The sequence below is a fragment of the Artibeus jamaicensis genome, unplaced genomic scaffold (genome assembly GCF_021234435.1).
Source record: "Artibeus jamaicensis isolate MK-2021 breed Jamaican fruit bat unplaced genomic scaffold, CSHL_Jam_final contig_373, whole genome shotgun sequence".
In the NCBI taxonomy this organism is placed as follows: Eukaryota; Metazoa; Chordata; class Mammalia; order Chiroptera; family Phyllostomidae; genus Artibeus; species Artibeus jamaicensis.
This window is the reverse complement of record NW_026521807.1, coordinates 12,416,220-12,433,511: the sequence shown is the minus strand read 5'-3', so window position 1 is coordinate 12,433,511 and position 17,292 is coordinate 12,416,220. Positions and strand designations below refer to the sequence as shown.

Genomic DNA, 17,292 nt, shown 5'->3' with positions numbered 1-17,292 from the left:
ATATACATATATATACTGAAAAATATCGTATTTATTTATTTCTAGAGAAAAGGGAAGGAGGGAGAAAGAGAGAGAGGAAGATCGATGCACGAGAGACACATCAATCAGTTGCCTCTCACGTACTGGCTACTGGGGACCTGGCCTGCAACCTGGTCATGTGCCCTGACTGGGAATCAAATTGGCATCCTTTTGGTTTGCAGGTGGTGCTCAATCCACTGAGCAACACCAACCAGGGCATATATACTTTTAATTAAATAAGTCGAACGACCTTTATCTACAAAAGTACATTTTTGTACTTATATGAACAGTTATTTAGACAAAAATTTCAGCACTAAGCTCAAAAGAAATAGGGACTGGTCACTTTATTTCAGAAAAAAATATTACTTTCATTACTACTTCAGGTTACAGTAACACTTGGAGTACCATATGCATTTCTCTGTGTTGCTCCTTATTTCCTGTAACTATCAAAAATCTATAGAGAGGAAACCTGACTGAGGAAACAAGACAGATAAATGAAGGAAATAAAATAAAAACCAACGCACTTTACTGAAATGACTTACTAAAATATAAATATTTCTCCAATGATAGAAATGTCTCAAAAAAGTAAAAGTATTATCTATATCATTGTTACTGAATGTTTACATGATCACAAAGCTTAATAAATATAAACAAAAAGTAAAAAGTAAAACCTGCCAAACTAAAGAATATCACATAAAAAGAGAAATGTACATTTCTAGTAAATACCTGAGTTAAATTAATAAAACTGACTAGAAAAATGTTTAACAAGACTTACCTTTAGGCTCTGCTACTTTCACAAAGAGAGACTCGGCCTGCCAGCCCACCACACCATGGGGTGAGTCACTGGGCAGAGTGGTTATCACAGACTTCTTTCTTGTCTGATCCACGGTGGCCCCTTTGGACGGGTCCGAGACCCCGTCCGTGCTAACGTGGATGAGTGTAACGATCACAGTCTCGGATAACTCTGGTACATCATCAGCAAGAACAGTCAGAGTGATTGTAGACAGTGCCTGGCCTTCGGAAAAGGAAATCTAAAAGTTTTAAAAGAAAAGATTTTACTTATTTTTTCATTGTCACTGTGTGGTAAGAATATCAGAAGTTTAGATTTGTTTCCTTTTGGCCACAACTTAAATAATAGAGATATTTAAGTAACATATCTAGAAATCAAACATCTTTCACATTAGAAGTGGAAGTGTATTAGGAAAAAAAGTAGACTATGACCAAAATTTAAGCTAATAAAACATGAAGCCAAACTACCATATCCTGAAGCCTACTTTCTATTAAAATATAGAGTACACAGTCTCCCCCGGGAACCTATGTCCTCTATACCGTAGATAAAAACTGTAAACTTTAGGAAGGTGGCATATAGTTTAAATAATTTTCTCTACAAGACTTTGCCAAAACTGCTATTTCCCTTGGGTAAACTTTGATTATCTGTAGTACTTAACAATGATTCAAACAAAATAGAGGTAGAGAACAAACAATGGGCAGAGATATAAATCAGAATCTCTCTCTCTTTAAAAATTTTTTTTGTATTTTTTCCATTACCATTTAGTCCCCTTATACCCCACCCCACACTGTTGTCCATGCCCACAAGTCCTTTTTCCTTTTTGCTCAATCCCTCCACCTGCTAACCTCTCTCCACTTAGTTGTCATCCTGCTCTCTATGAGTCTGTCTCTATTTTACTTGTTAGTTCAGAGCATCTTTCTTCTCCTTTTATGACTCCACTGTCTGGAGGGTCAAACCCAAATTTGCTAAATGGCATCAAGTTCTTTCTGACAGGGCTTCCTTCTGCTTCTTGAATGTCATTTACCATTCTTTCCTACCTCATGCCTTATTCTCCAGCAATATGGCTACAAACTGCAGTTATTCAAACTAGCATTACAGGCCTATTTTGCTGACATTTGTCTCTCCAGGAAACTCAGTCTACATCACTCAACATCTCAACATCTCTGGTCTGCTGTTTTAGACATTAGGCTATTTTACAGAAACTTGTTCATGCTTCACTGCTTCCATTTTGAAACCCCATTTCCATCCCCACTTTGTGGGTTTTGTCTTTCTGACAATGTAATGCATACACAATTTGGCCAACTGATGTATTGAACCTCAAAAGGAATGACTTTTTATTGATGATTTTTGCATTATAGAAAAAAAGAAGAAGAATCACCAGAATAAAACTAACTTTAAATTGTATCCCTCTCTATGGAGATTACAATCCAGTGTTGACACAGTCAAACACAAACACTTCATCCATAAAGCAGGGTTTGGTGCCACGCATCAATAATAATGATCATTTAAAAGGGGCTACTCTATAATTTTATAAATTACATACCACTCCTGAGGTAGGAAATATATCACTACTACTTCCGTCAGCTTCCCATGCTACAGTTATACGACCATAAGTTCCTTTTGAGCGCTCGACATTCAAAGTTACTAAGCTATCTTGCTCCATTTCTTCCACTTGCTTATACAAGGAATTCTGAAAAATTATAGGAAGTCACAAAGGTCATTTGAAATTATCAATGTAGGCTTTTATTTCATTCTACCACACATTTGCGAACTTCATGGTATGAAGCAACACAATGCACAATGCATTAAATGAAAAACAGTAATTAAAAATTGTAATATAGGATAACTGATTTCATTAAAAAACATGCATGTTTGAAAAAGTAAAAGACTAAGTTAAAATAAATGAAAATATTAATTTTTTAGGGTTATATTTATTTTTGTGTTCCTGTTTCTATAGTTTTTAACTTTCTTCAATGAACATATATATTTTTTTTATATTCAGACACAATCCACTTTTTTGAAATGTTATACCACATAGCACATTTGTAGAATGGAAAGGACACTAGAGTTAGGAAGAGAAGGAAGTCTTTTCCTTTGTAACCTCTGGTAATCCCTCTAGGTCTTTGTTTTCTATTTATAAAATAAGTGTTTAATCAACATGACCTCCACGGTTCCATCCAAATGAATGATGGCATGAGAATCGGGCTCTTTCTGATCATTCACAGTGTTTCTTATCCTTAAACGTACACTCTCTGAAATGTTCCCACAGGCTGTCCTGTTCCCACTGATGTTTCATCCAGCTCCCAGTCTTTGTGACCACTGTTCCTGCCAGAAGCATCCTTTTCCCTCATGTCTGAATGCTTTCCTCTCTTGTCTCACTTCTAGCTCTCTCCTTAGTTCCAAACTGATTTATACCTCTGTGGACCTATAATATTCCTATAAAGTAAGGAAATGACACCAGCCACCTCTCTTGCCAGCCATTTAATGAACTTTTTCCTCAAAATTAACATTCCAAAGAATCCCCTCTTTATAATATTCATGATTTCTCTATATGTGATAAAGCAAAAATAAGGAATATATCAAGATTTTAAAAAATCTTTTTAGTAAGATTTGTCTTGTCTTTTTACCGTGGCAATCTGAAAAGAGATGCCCCCTTTAATTTAAGTTTCTATTTAGAATGTGAATTTGAATAGATACCCGATCTTACAGCAGTATTTTACACAGCATTTTAACACAATGTTGCAGATGTTACATAGTAATAAAATCTTGCTCAAGGCAATCAAACACTCTCACAGAAAATGCCTTGATTTTAAATATGCATATAATTAGTTCACAAAAGACAATGCCTTTTTATAAAGAAGCTTTCTCTGGCTCCATGCCCTCTATTAATAAGGCTAATAAAAGGAAGACTTAACACAGCCTGAAAATATTCAAGAAACTCTCATTATCTACTACATCTCATCTTAGACTGAGGTTGTCCAAAAAAGATCTGTATTGAGGAATTCCACCGAACAGGTTGAAGAAACCCAGGCCACTATCTATTGATAGAATTAAACCACTTTGCATTGAGGTCTCTAGAACAATTCTGGAACAAGCTTCAGGAAGAGAAATCTATCATGCTAAAATAGGTGAGAAACAACGCTCCATCTGCAGCAAGGCTTCAAGGTGAGAACGGACCTGGGCGGCAGAGAATGATGTTCTTGCCCCAGGAGCCCCGGCTCTGCCCTGTAGGCTTGCAGGAGATCCTGGGAGGGCATATGCGTGTTCCCCGCCCCCTGGCATAACAACAGGTTCATACTAAGAACCACTGTGTGCCAAGCACGTTCCTGGTCAGTGCTAAAGCCGTGAACAAAGTAGTATTCCAGATCTTATACTCTTCTGTCCTAGTATAAAGAAACTGACAATAGACAAATGAGTCTAAGTGTCATAAGGAAGGATAAGGCAGAAGAAAAAGGTATAGACTTGAAATTTCCAATCAAAGAAGGCCTTTCTGGTATGGTGACATTTTAGTGGAGACCTGAATAAAGTAAGGAAATGAGTCATGTACAAAAGTCATTTTCTGCCTTTCCAACCCCCAACTTGGCCTTGGCCCCTATAGCTCCTATCTTAGAGCTATACTGTCCTAACACAGTAGCCACTGGCCACATGTGACTAGTCTGTATGTGTAAAATGCACACTGAATTCAAAGATTAAGTATGAAAAAGAATGTAAAATATTTCATCAGTAATTCTGTATTGATTGCATGTTGAAATGGTATTTCAAATACACTGGGATAAATAAAACATTAAAACTAACTTCATCTGTTTCCTTTTCCTTTTTAAGTGACTAATAGAAAACTTAAAATTATGTATCTGGCTCAAGTTATATTTCTATAATATAATATATAAGCTGACCTGCATTGAGTTCAGTGATGGGCCAGGCAGGGTAACCGGGTGACTCTACAACCCTTGTAAGCAGGTGACTCAGGGCATCAGTATGCCCCAAACTCCTCATTGTATCCCTGAAACCTGCTCCTCCTACAGTGGTCTATATCTTGGTGAAAGGCAAATTCCTGCTGCCTGTATCTCTATCAATGGTTGCTGGATTACTTCAATAGTCTCCCAGCTGGTCTATTTCTGTCCTTGCCCACTTATAATCTAGTTTCAATTATTTGGCAAGAGTGTCCTTTTAAAAGGTCAGATCATGTTGCTCTTCTACTCTGACCCTCCAAAAGCTCTCCATATCCCTCAAAATCTCCTCATTTCCCTCAGAGGCCAAATTCATTGTGCCACTAACAGGCTTGTGCCGAAGAGAAAACATAGCAGGCCTTACAGCTATTGGTCAAGAGGCCTGCTTACAAGATTGGCCCTTGGCTGCCTGAACTTGAATTTCAGGATGGCTGCCACCATTTCCAGAGCTGATATCAAGCTCCCTTTGCCCAAGCTGTTTGAATATACAACATGACTTATGCTAAACCCCTGTTTTCTTTCTGGAGTCCAAATTTTGCTATGTGCCAGGTAGAGGGGTCCACATGATCAGTCCTCAATTCACTACTGAGCCTTCCTCATTGGCAACACTTCTCCAATGTTGTCACAACTTAACTCAATGCTGGGGTGTGTTCTGTGTGACTCCACTGGGGAGGAACTCTTGCAAATTGGCACCTAGTTTCCTCTGGACTTCATCCCATAAGGCTCTTCCCAGAGCTGATTTTGTTTTGTAGCCTTTCAGTGTAATAAATCAGTCATCAAAATAATGACATGCTGAGTCCCAAGTCCTCCTTGCAAGTCCTTGAACCTGCGGGTACTGGTGCGGATCACTGACACAGGGCCCTTGCCATGCACCTGGTGGGCCTCACCTGCTCTAGCAGAGTTCAGATACACAAGGACTCCTTTCAGGGCTGATCAGGTAGCTGATGGTTCTTCCCTGCCTCGATCGCCCTTCCCCCAGAAATGTGCATGATTCACTGCCTCATCTCCTCCAGGCGTTTGTCCTCCAGCCACTTCCTCAGAGCAGCCCTCCCTGACATCCCATTTTCTCTTTTCCCCACACACAACCTCCACCCCCTCCCTCATGCTCTCCATCTGCCTTCCCTGCGTAATGGTTCTCGATGGCACTTGTTACCAACAGACAGAGTTACAGATGATTCTTCTGTCTTTGCTTATTGTCTTTCTCCCCTAACCCCTCTCTCTACAATTTAAGGAGCACGAGGATAGAGATTTCTATATTTTCATTTTCTGACATACCTCTAGCATCTGAAACAATATTTGGTACATAGTTGTTTATTAAATATCTGCTGAATGAATGAATGAATCACCAAATGAGTCAATGAAGGAATGTACTTGTTATCCAAGTCTGCTGAATGACTAGAAAGGCTTTTGAGAAACTTTTCCCTTACACTGATAGCCACATAGAGAATCTCACTCTCCCTAGCTGGACCTGAACAAGAAAGCAGTTGCCCTAACAATAATAACAGCTTTCAAACAACCAAACAAAAGATCACCTTTGTGTTAGCAAAGTGGAGAGATAAAAAAAGAACTTGAGCTGTGGTGACAAAGTATTCAATCAGTCTCGAAGCCCACCTTGTCTGTGGACATACTCTTGGTGTTTGAGCCAGTATGAGTTAGGTTTTCCTGACTTGCAGAATATTTCAGAGAAAGACAGAAGACAGCTGCATCTATAACTCTACCTACGAAATCAGGATGCAACTTGCAAACAGGACTGAATTACACAATATGACTCAGTGTCCTTTTACTATCTGGTAAAGAAATATGAAGCCTGGGCACAGAAGTTGACCTGGAAAGTTTGCATAATTATCTGTCCTCAGGAGAAAGTATCTCTGTGTGTATACCACGTGCATACAGTTTCAAATCAATCAATCAATCAATCTCTCTCGCCCATCACCCCACCACAGAAATAACAAAGGCTTAATAGGACAGCAAATATTTGCAGATAATGTGCATGACTAGACACAGTGTTTGGAATTTGCTTTATCATTATCCTCTGAAAACAGAGCTAACAGTAAATTCAAAATCCTGGGCCAAGGCCAATTGGCAACATTTCAAATTCAATCTTATAAAATGAATCCGTATGAACAAATAAAGTTTAGGATCAGCTGACTGCAGTGGTCCAACGGGTAAGACTGCAAATTGCAAGGCATCAATAGAATTCAGCTTAGAATGCACAGTAGAGGGTGAAGCAGGGAAAGGGAAGGGAGGCTTAAGACACAAAGCATGACTCATTGATTACTGATGATGTTACTGTTTTATTTATATATAAATGCAGTGAACAAATCATTCTCACTTCCAGGTGTGGGATCTTTGGTATCATTACCTGAGCAAATCCAATAACGCCATAGGCATCATCATTAGACAGGATAGTTATTTTTACATAACTATTAATACCAATCTCTGCTCCTCCTTTGGGATTTTTAAGCTGAACTCTGAAGGATTCTTCCTCCTCTGGAACTGTATCATCAAGAACATTTACTGCAATTACAGCTTCTCTGTCACCAGGGTTAAATATCAGTTCACCTGAACTGGCATAAAAAGAATATATAAAATAAGCCAACTACAATAAATTAAAGACATATACATAGTTCATTACTCATAAAACTATTATAGCATTGATTGACATTTAAAGTTTGGAAAAATCACGTCATAAATAAAAATTTTAATCTTAAGTATTCATATAATCATCTTGGTAGAATACACATTAGAAATGAGTAACAACCAAAATTTCTAGTTTAAAAATAGCTTTTATATACATTTTTCAATCATTAAAAAATACTTAGAATTTATGTGGTCTATAAAATGATGGTAAGTATAAGGACAGCATAAATGTTGAACCTTACCTAGGAATAAAGTCAGACTGGCTTGAGACATAGGCCAGCTCATGTATGTGTGAATGGGTGGCTCCCACTAGGGCAATTAAATTCTTGCTTGAATTAAGAGACTTGACTGTAACAGAAGCTGCATCACGAGCAGAAGGTGCTTCCAGAACAAAAGAGAACTGATTCAGCTCTGAATTCCAGCAGTAAAGAGCAGACACAGCTTGGCCAATAAGAAGTATGTGGACTGCAGGAAGGAAGGAAAAGGCAGCTAGGGTGAAGTATAACTTGTCACCTCACCTGCTCCCCACACCGGTGCCACAGCACAATCTCTCCAACTCTCAAAGTTGCATTCTGATTTCTGCAGTAATACATGATTCAATTTCTAGAACAACTGAATGTAAATATGATTTTTAAAAATATTTTATTTACTTATCTTTAGAGGGGAAGGAGAGGGGGAGAGAAACATCAATGTATGGTTGCCTCTAGTGTATCCTCTGCTGGGAACTGACCTGCAGGGAACTAAATATGATTTTTAAATGCTGTGGAATGATCAAGCCAGCCTGACAATGCACCCATAATCCACCTAAAAAAGTGATCCTTGGGTAGCAAAAGCCAAGTGGATTTTGGACTCATTTGTATGCACCTCAATATTTATTTATTGAATAGCATGCTAGGATATTTTTGAAAGTAAAATATACCTATAATCCCACCGCTAAATGTTTCATTTTTGCATTTTCCTTCCAGTCACTATCTATATGAATTCATAACTTGCATAGTAATAACAGTACAAATACAAAAATTCATAATTAAAATGCTTAATAGTATATTTATAGTATCTGCATATACTATACTATATAGAGTGCACGGTTGTATATGTAGCTACATAGTATTCAAATTTATTACTTTAATGCATAATCTTTAAAATATATATAACATTGTTTTCTATATAATTTTTCACAACTAATCCTTATTTTAATTACTTTCACTTGATAAATTCTTTTTTTTAGTTTTTTATTATTTATTTTTATGCTTTATATTTAGAGAGAGGGGAAGGGAAGGAGAAAGAGAGGGAGAGAAACATCAATGTGAGAAACATCAATCGGTTGCCTCCTGTACGCACCATAACTGGAGACCAAACCCACAACCCAGGCATTTGCCATGACGAAGAATGAAATCAGCAACCTTTCCCTTTGCAGGACAACACCCAACCAACTGAGATATACCATTCAGGGCTTCATTTGATAAATTCTTAAAGATAGTTAATGAAGCTGAAGAATATAATTTATGATCTTAGGATACATTATGCCAGTGCTTTTTGAAATGGTATTAGGAAACCAGGCTCTTCCTAATTCAAAGCAATGGCACATATCTGTATTTACGGAAGTTAGGAAGAGAGGGGTACTACAATGAATACAATACTAAAAAACTTCAGACTTAAAACTAGGAAGAAAAGTGAGAAGACACAGAGAAATGAGCATAAATTCCAACACCTGCTGGCACACACTAGAACATAAAAATATCTAATAAGATTGAGTATTAAAACAGCACATACAGTGAGCCATGAGAGTCTCATGAGTCTCTTCCAAAATTTTGTCCCGTAGGATAAAATGAAGAGTCCCATATTCTTACTCTTAAATATCAAGACTACTGAGTATATTGATTATATTTATTTATGGGAATTAATTTAACTACTATTGAAATTTAGTAAATGTTACATAAAAGGTAGAGACAACGTGGTTACTAATAAACTTGTATTTTCAAAGTAATCATATATTTTTCATAAAGCTTTGTAAAACTGGAGACATTCAATAAAGAGCAAACTCCTCAAATGGATCTCAACATCCCTCAAGTTTAACAGATTCTATAGTCTCAAGCAAAACCATAATCTAAAGTTTCTCAACATTACTGTTTAGGAATCTTAACCCCTGGAGATAAACTCTATTAGTGAATAGAGTTTATTCACTAAATCAGTTTCCTCACAACCTGATTCATATGACAAGACAGCAAACAGGTAATCAACATTCAGAGGAGGAGGTAGAGGGGTTTAAATCTACACATACGTACGCAGAGTATTTTCTCACAAAATAGGCATTTGTACTATTTAAGGTCATAAAACTGGGCCAGGAAATGTATGAGGGGGAAAAAACAAATCTATACTTAAGAGTATTTTTTAAAGTTTTTTACTCAATTACAGTTTACTTTGTAGTGGCTTCAGTTGTACAGCATAGTGGTTAGTCAAGCATGTACTTCATAGTCCCCCCGCCGATGTTTCCAGTACCCACCTGGCACCACACATAGTTATTGCAGTATTATTAGCTATATTCTCTATGTTGTACTTTATGCCCTGTGACTGTTCTGTAACTACAAATTTGTATTTCTTAATCCCTTCACCACTTTTCACCCAGTCATCCAATTTCCTTCCCCTCTGGCAAACACCAGTACGCTGTGAATTGATTTGGGAAGAGGGTTTTAACTAGTACTGATTATAGAATTCTCTTCCACTTAGCAAAACTATAAAAATTGTTTTGAAGTCTCTCAAATGAAAGCAAATGGATGAGTTTACTTAACAGTGAGTATAAATAAAAAGAAGTTCCAGAACTAAGTAGTAGGGGCAAGCATTCCTAACACCCGAAAATCTGGGAACATAAGAAGAAACCAGTAAGACATGGAGCAGCCAGGAAGGGCTTCAGGAGAAGCTGCGTCCTCAGGAAAGAGCCAAGTTCCAGAGCAAAGAGATGAGAACATTCTGAGAAAAGTCTGAATACAGTGTATCTGTTCCACGGGACATTGTGGAAGGATACGGGGACCTGGGGCAGTGAGAGCTGAGCATCTGGACTGGGAATTGGGGCTCCTATGGTCTAGAGCATGAGTAGACCACATGGGAACCAGAATCTCATCCCAGGGGGCCTGTGCTTCTTACGGTGACTGAACAGGGATGAGGGGAGTAATGAGCTGACCCAAATGATTCTCAAAGGTAGTATTTTTGATGAGGCTGAGAGTATTGGGGGACTGGGGACGAGGGGTGAGTGCCGTCCCGGCAGCACACAGAGCTTTGAGGATCACATGATATAATAAAGGACTAGGTCAGGACCCGGGGGCATAACGTTCATTGAGTGTTCGCTCTAGATTTCCATAGTTCCCACAACTTTTATCCATGCCTTCTCCTCCATCTGCCCTTTAAAAAGCAGAATTCACAAAAGTACAGAAATAAAAAGTGGAATTCAGCAAGGCTTGGTTCAAGAACCCCTCTTCTTATACTACATAGTCTCTTTCTAAACAATTCCATCTCTGACCGTACAACCTCCACCGCATATCTGTAGTCTAGGACTCTCTTCTAAGCTCTGACTAGTAACACTTATTCAGTGTCTGCACATGAATGACTCAAAGTCATCTCAAGTGATTCCCACCAAACTCATTACCTCTGCTCCAAAACCCTGCCCTTCCCCCCAGTGACCTCCATTATGGTTATGGAACTACCAGGTGTGTGGAAGGAAGTTAGGCTCATCCTTGACATCCTCTCCATCACACGCCTCCACATCATCAACTCCTGTGGGTTTTGAATCCACTTCTGTACTTCTCTGGCTTTCTACCTGCATCCCCTACCACTTTCCAAACTCCAACATCCAGTATCTTTAGTCTGAAATGTACCGTGACCCTCCAGCCTGTCTTCAAGACATCTCTTACCAGCTTTTCTCCCCGTGGCAGTCAAAGTCCCCTTTTTAACACACACACACACACACACACACACACACACACACACACAATCTGTTCTGTTTTCTCTCTCTCTCCTGTCCCTCTCCTTCTCTGTCTCCCCATCATCCTCTCATAAAAAACGTACCAATACTTTTAGGATAAAGATAATAATCCTTTAAGTCCCTCTCCGGCCTATCTGATTACATTTTCAGTTATACCTTGTACCACACTGCACTCACTGCCACATTGACCTCTCCCTGGTCCTTTAAAAAATATATTAATTGATTTGAGAGAGAGAGAAAAGCATGGACTTGTTGTTCCACTAACTTATGCATTCATTGGTTGCTTCTTGTATGTGCCCTGACCAAGCATTGAAACCGCAACCTTCGTATATCAGGATGATTCTCTAATCAACTGAGCTACCCAGCTCCCTGGCCCTTTAAAAGTTCATGCTCACTGCTATCATCTGACCACTGCACATGCTGTTCCTTTAACTAGGGCCTGCCCCATGCTCAACTTGGCCTCATTAACACATTAACAGTAAAAGTTTCTTAAGAAAGGATGTTTCCTGGCATTCCGCAGCTCAGGAAGAGCCCTCTCATCTCTGGGTCATGGCAGTACTTTATTCTTTCATAGCAGTTATCTGTTTGTAGCTAGGAACGTACTTCTGTGGTTTTACATAATATCTTTCTTCCCTATAACATGTTAAACTCTTCAAGGCAGAGACGATGTCCGACTTTGCTAACCTTTGTTTCCTTAGGGTCTACCACTGTGCTTACTCATAACTGGCACTAAAAAATATCTATTAAATCACACAGGAGGGAAGAGAGGAGATTTGTTTATATGACCTTGCAGCCCTCATCATATTCATTCTGCTTGTTCCTTTTAAAGAAATTCAGTCGCCAACCAATAATCTCTGTCCAGTCATGCTTTTAATAAAATATTTGATACACTCAAAATATGAAAATCCTTGAATATTATTTAACACATACTTTAGCTTTCCAGGGATCTATAATAAGCCATTCTAAATAATTACCCATAATTTTTTCGTATGTCTACAACCTCAAGTCACAGAAACAAAGGAAATAAAGAGACCTCACAATGTGTCACTTAACAAGTCTCTGGCAGATTTTTTCACAAATTCTTTTAGCAAATGTCTCTATTCTATTTTTAAAAAGTCTTTAAAGAGAATTCTATAACTTCAATTAACAGCCCATTCAGGCAGCACTCCTCAGCCTTCAAAAACACGCATTAGGCAGCTATTTTGAATTACAAGTGACTCAAGAAGATAGAGTTAGTCCACTTGAAAACTCAAAGCAAAAATGACAAAGGTACAGAATTAAAGGACAAGTAGACAAACCTACACACATACATAATGAAAGGCACATCATTTAGTCTGTGAATCGGCTGCTGAGTGAATGATGAGCATGTCACTCCAGTCGTTCATCACAGTATAACGTCTCAGAGCTAAGAAGGCCCGTCCAAAGCTGACAGCGTGAAGGGGAGTTATTTAAGGAGAGGACGGGCGGGACAGAGGTGGACACTGGACTCTGACAGCAGCGCAGGCCTGGTGCGGAGGCGGCCAGGGTCCGGGGGAACCGGGGGACAGAGAGCTGAGGAGGGAGGAGTGGCACAAAAACAAAGTAACGTGAGCTAAACAATCTACAGAAAAGTATCAAAGAGTAAAAGGGGTCAAATATATGGTGACGGAGATTTTACTTTGGGTGGGGAGCACGTGATACAATATACAGATGAAGTATTATAAAATTGTAAGCTTCAAACCTACATAAGTTAATCACTGTCACCTGGATAAATTTAATTCAAAAATTGACAGGTAAATAACCTCTGATTCCTGGTCAACAGTTGCTGTGACTGCAGGTAACCTAAAGGCTACAGCGCCTGATAGAGAAACAGCAGTCAGGCACCCAAAAGAAAAACTGCGAGAATAAACTCCCGAGTTTATGCTAAATCTTCTATTCTTTTCCATATTATTTACTTTGTAGATTTGAACTTTTTCTGAGTTCTACTACCCCCTTCCATGAATGTCCCTGTAACCTAAACCTGTAATTGAGCCCCTCCTGATTTCAGTTCCACATCTCTGACCACCCACAGACGCCTCTACATCAACTCTGGCCTGGGCAGGTACGAACCACCACATCCAGCCTATTCTATGCACCCAAGGTAGGTGGAGCCGTGAAACACACTTTTGATTATCACTTGTCTTTCAAATGCCTGCAAGGATTTCTCTACTATCATCATCAGAATGTTGTCCATGACCCTTAACAGTCCTTGAGACCCTGAAAGAGGGCTATGAGGTCAAAACTATTTTCATAACACTACTAAGATTTCTGTTTATCTACTTCACTCGCATCCTTTCACAAGTGCCATATATATGATCAATATTATTGCAATGGGCTAAAGACGAAGACATAAAAACCCAGATATGGTCTATTAAACCAGACATGCGATTTGCAAAAATGATAAAGAAATATCACTCTTCTCCCCTGGCTGGCATAGCTCAGTGGATTGAGCGCGGGCCTGCGAACCAGAGTATCGTGGTTCGATTCCCAGTCAGGGCACATGCCTGGGTTGCAGGCCAGTTCCCAGCAGGGAACACGAGAGGCAACCATACACTGATATTTCTCTCCCCCTCTTTCTCCTTCCCTTCCCCTCTTTCGAAAAAAAAAATAAATAAAATATTTTTTAAAAAAAAGAAATATCACTCTTCTTACAAAAATTTTTGTTTTGGAATATGTAGTTTTGTTTTACATAACATGTTATGTTCATGTGTAATGAGTTTATTGCTGTCATTCTTATATGAATTAGTAAATCAATGTCTTTGAAATTTCTCCATTTAATTTCTAAGACAATAAATATCAGTAGATATACACACAAACAAAAACTCTTTTGAGTTGCTCAAACTTTTAAGAGGGTGAAAAGTTCCTAAAACCACAATGTCTGGGAACCAGTAGACCACCTGAAGCACAGTTCTAACCCGGGCTGGCCTTCCAGGCCCACTTATACAGACAGACTCCGGTGTGGCTGCCCCTTACCACCACTGTGCTCTGAGTCGAATCCTCTGTCTCCACCGCGATAGTCTGCCCGCTGCCCCCTCTGTGCCACAGACACCCCTGCCTTTCTCTTCTGCTCATACCTTTTCCTAGCCCACAATATTTCCTACCAACCCACCCAGGCACAGCTCATGCTCCCCTCTGACACCCCTTAACCCCTCCAATTCTACCACTCACATAGCAAATGGGATTGCGACTCTACCTTGAATTACTATCTTAATGTATTTCTTGCTTCTCCAACCAAACATGAAACCTATGAAGGTGAGACATGCTTCATAACTTTAAATAATGACTTACATGTAATTTCTAATTAATAAATGTGTCCTGTTCAATTTAATACAAAATTTCTGTATCTCAATTTAAAAGTGGGACTCTGACTCATCCAGATTTGCCTGCTGGGCCACTCAGGTTTGGCTTCCAAGTTCCTCTGGGCACCTTGACAAGAGACGCTGACTCACTGGGTGTACCCCCTCCCCTAGCCACCTGCCCTGGGAGGCAGCCCCACAAGTTCACCATGCAAATGCCCTTGGCTTCTTTGCCTGAATGTCACTGTTCTACCCAAGTGGCTCCTTACCAGCCCTGGAATAGTCCTACAACCTCCAACAGCATTCATCCCTTGGGTTTTCACAAAAAGACTGTTGCAGAACCTATTTCTGACATGCAGATTATAGTACAGATATCAAAGAAAAGAATTGAGACTGTAGAGGACAGTTGGGAGAGTAAATGAGGACGGCAGAGTTCTTACAACCACTTTCTGACTTTAAAAAAAATTCTTCAATGTGCATACTTGCTATCCCCTTATAAATACTTTCCTAGTTAAATTATATATATGTAATGTCACTCTTCATTTTTCTCTAAACAAAAGTAATGTATTACCTTGTCTTATTCTTCATTAATATTTCTCCTCATATCTTAGTCATTCTAATTCTTTGCAAGCTTAGTCCCCATTTTAAAAATATCATTAGGATATGACTAAATATCATTCAGTCATTTGGAAATCCTACAATTTCTGGGAATATCATTGTCAAGATCTTGATTTTATATCCTTATTAAAATGCCCGGTGTCTGGCAAGGTGACATTACCTCTAATTCAGTGAAATTAAAATCATTCTAGCTTTCCACAATGCCCTCAGGAGTAGTCAGCAGCTGAAAAGCCCTTACCTATTCCTGAGGCTGGTGTGAAGGAGTGAATCCTATTAACAGCAGCAAAATCCAGAGACTGAAAATATCTAAAAGAAGACTGTCCTGGCTCCCAGATGAAAATATCAATTGAATTCTGACCTCCTACAATAAGGGGAAAAAAGTCAAACTGAAGGCAAAAGTTATAGAAAAAAATGACAACTACATAGTAAAACTATAATCAAAACATTAAATTTAATTGAGAAAAAACAATTTAATAGGACATTCCTCATAATTCACATAGTTTAACAGAAATACAACTTAGTAGAAAACACTTCAAGGCTTTGTGCAATTACTACATGAAGTATATACATACTTCACCACTAATCATGATCTGATATCAAAAAAGAAGAGCAACAAATGTTTTATTTTTCAGGAATGTTGGGATTTTATTTATGAATGTTCTACTAAACAAAAGAAAGCATATTAATATTCAATGAATATTTTTAAAGTCTATCAAAAGCTGTTAGGCACTTATTACTATTATAACTTACCCAGGGCACTCCCAGTACAGTCCAATAAAAAGTTACCTATTTATGCTTTGGTGCAAGATCTTCACAGAATTCTTCAGAGATCTGTCCATGTTTCCCCACCCATCCCCAGTTTTATTTTACTATCTTAAAGCAGTGGTTCAGAACACTTCAAGATTATGGACATAACACTTAAATTTTTTTCTGCAAAATCTATGTGCAGCTGACAGCCAATATCTATCCATCAAGAAACATTCTATTAATAAGCTAAAAATTATTATAAGAGCATTTTCCTATGAGCACATTATATGAATGCTAGATAATTTTGATAGTAACTATGTATGCATTGTACACAATAAATCTGCTTACCTAGAGACACAGTTTTGGCAAAAAGTAAGTAAATATCATCGCCTGAAATCAAGGCCTCGACTTGTGTGGTCCCACTGATCGGCACTTCTTGAAAGTTAATAAACGTGCTGCCAGACCATCTGAGTAAAAGGGAATTGAGCCCGGCATGAGCTTGGGAAATGGCTAAAAACACGGAGCCTCCTCTGGTGAACAAGGACATGCTCAGCACTCCTCGCACAGGGAGTGTCTGGTGCAACATGAAGCTGCTGCCATCCCATCTGAAGACCTACAGGAGATGTTCAAATACAAAATCCTTCATGACTAGGCACTGAGCATTTGTGAGAATTTAACCAATATCATGTGTTTATTCTCCTCAACCCTTTAATTTAGTTGGGAGGATACCTTCATAAATGAAAAGATAGCAAAATAAGCTCTCTCCCTCTTTTTATCTGTGTGCAAATAAGTGTGTGAGGGAGAGCAAGAAAGCAAGCAAGAGAAAGAGAGAGAGAGCACATACACGTAGAATGCATTTTAAAGCAAAGCTATTTGAAAATAAATGAGTTTCAGGTAGACATTTGAGCAGTGGTCAGTGATAGCAAGAGAAGGGAAAGCCAAAAATAGGAGAGAATTAATTTAAATATGAATAATTGAGAACTGGATAAAAACTTTCTGATGATGTAATCTCAGTCATTACCTTCTGCTCGAGCAATAGAATATAAAGAGAAACACCTAAAATTTTTAGTACCAAAGGTGGCAACGCATTCAAGGTTTCAGGGTGAGTGTTACTATACTTAAAATTAAAAGAAAATCCCAACTCTATCTGGTTTTTCATACAATTCTTTCAGAAAGAATTTTATTTTATTCACTCAAAATTGGGAACCTTATATGAGCCAGGCATTATGCTAGGAGATATGT

At 38.6% G+C, this 17,292-nt stretch overlaps 1 protein-coding gene across 1 annotated transcript in view; it reads right to left on the bottom strand.

Moving 5' to 3' along the window:
• The window catches only part of ADGRV1 (adhesion G protein-coupled receptor V1), a 519,907-nt gene that overhangs the window by 345,207 nt on the left and 157,408 nt on the right, over positions 1-17,292 (bottom strand). The window contains exons 50-55 of the mRNA XM_053664484.1: positions 16,399-16,663; positions 15,542-15,664; positions 7,638-7,860; positions 7,118-7,322; positions 2,352-2,498; positions 794-1,049 (exon numbers count right to left, since the gene is read on the bottom strand). Coding sequence (XP_053520459.1) covers positions 794-1,049; positions 2,352-2,498; positions 7,118-7,322; positions 7,638-7,860; positions 15,542-15,664; positions 16,399-16,663 — 1,219 coding nt within the window. The remainder of the gene's footprint in view (positions 1-793; positions 1,050-2,351; positions 2,499-7,117; positions 7,323-7,637; positions 7,861-15,541; positions 15,665-16,398; positions 16,664-17,292) is intronic.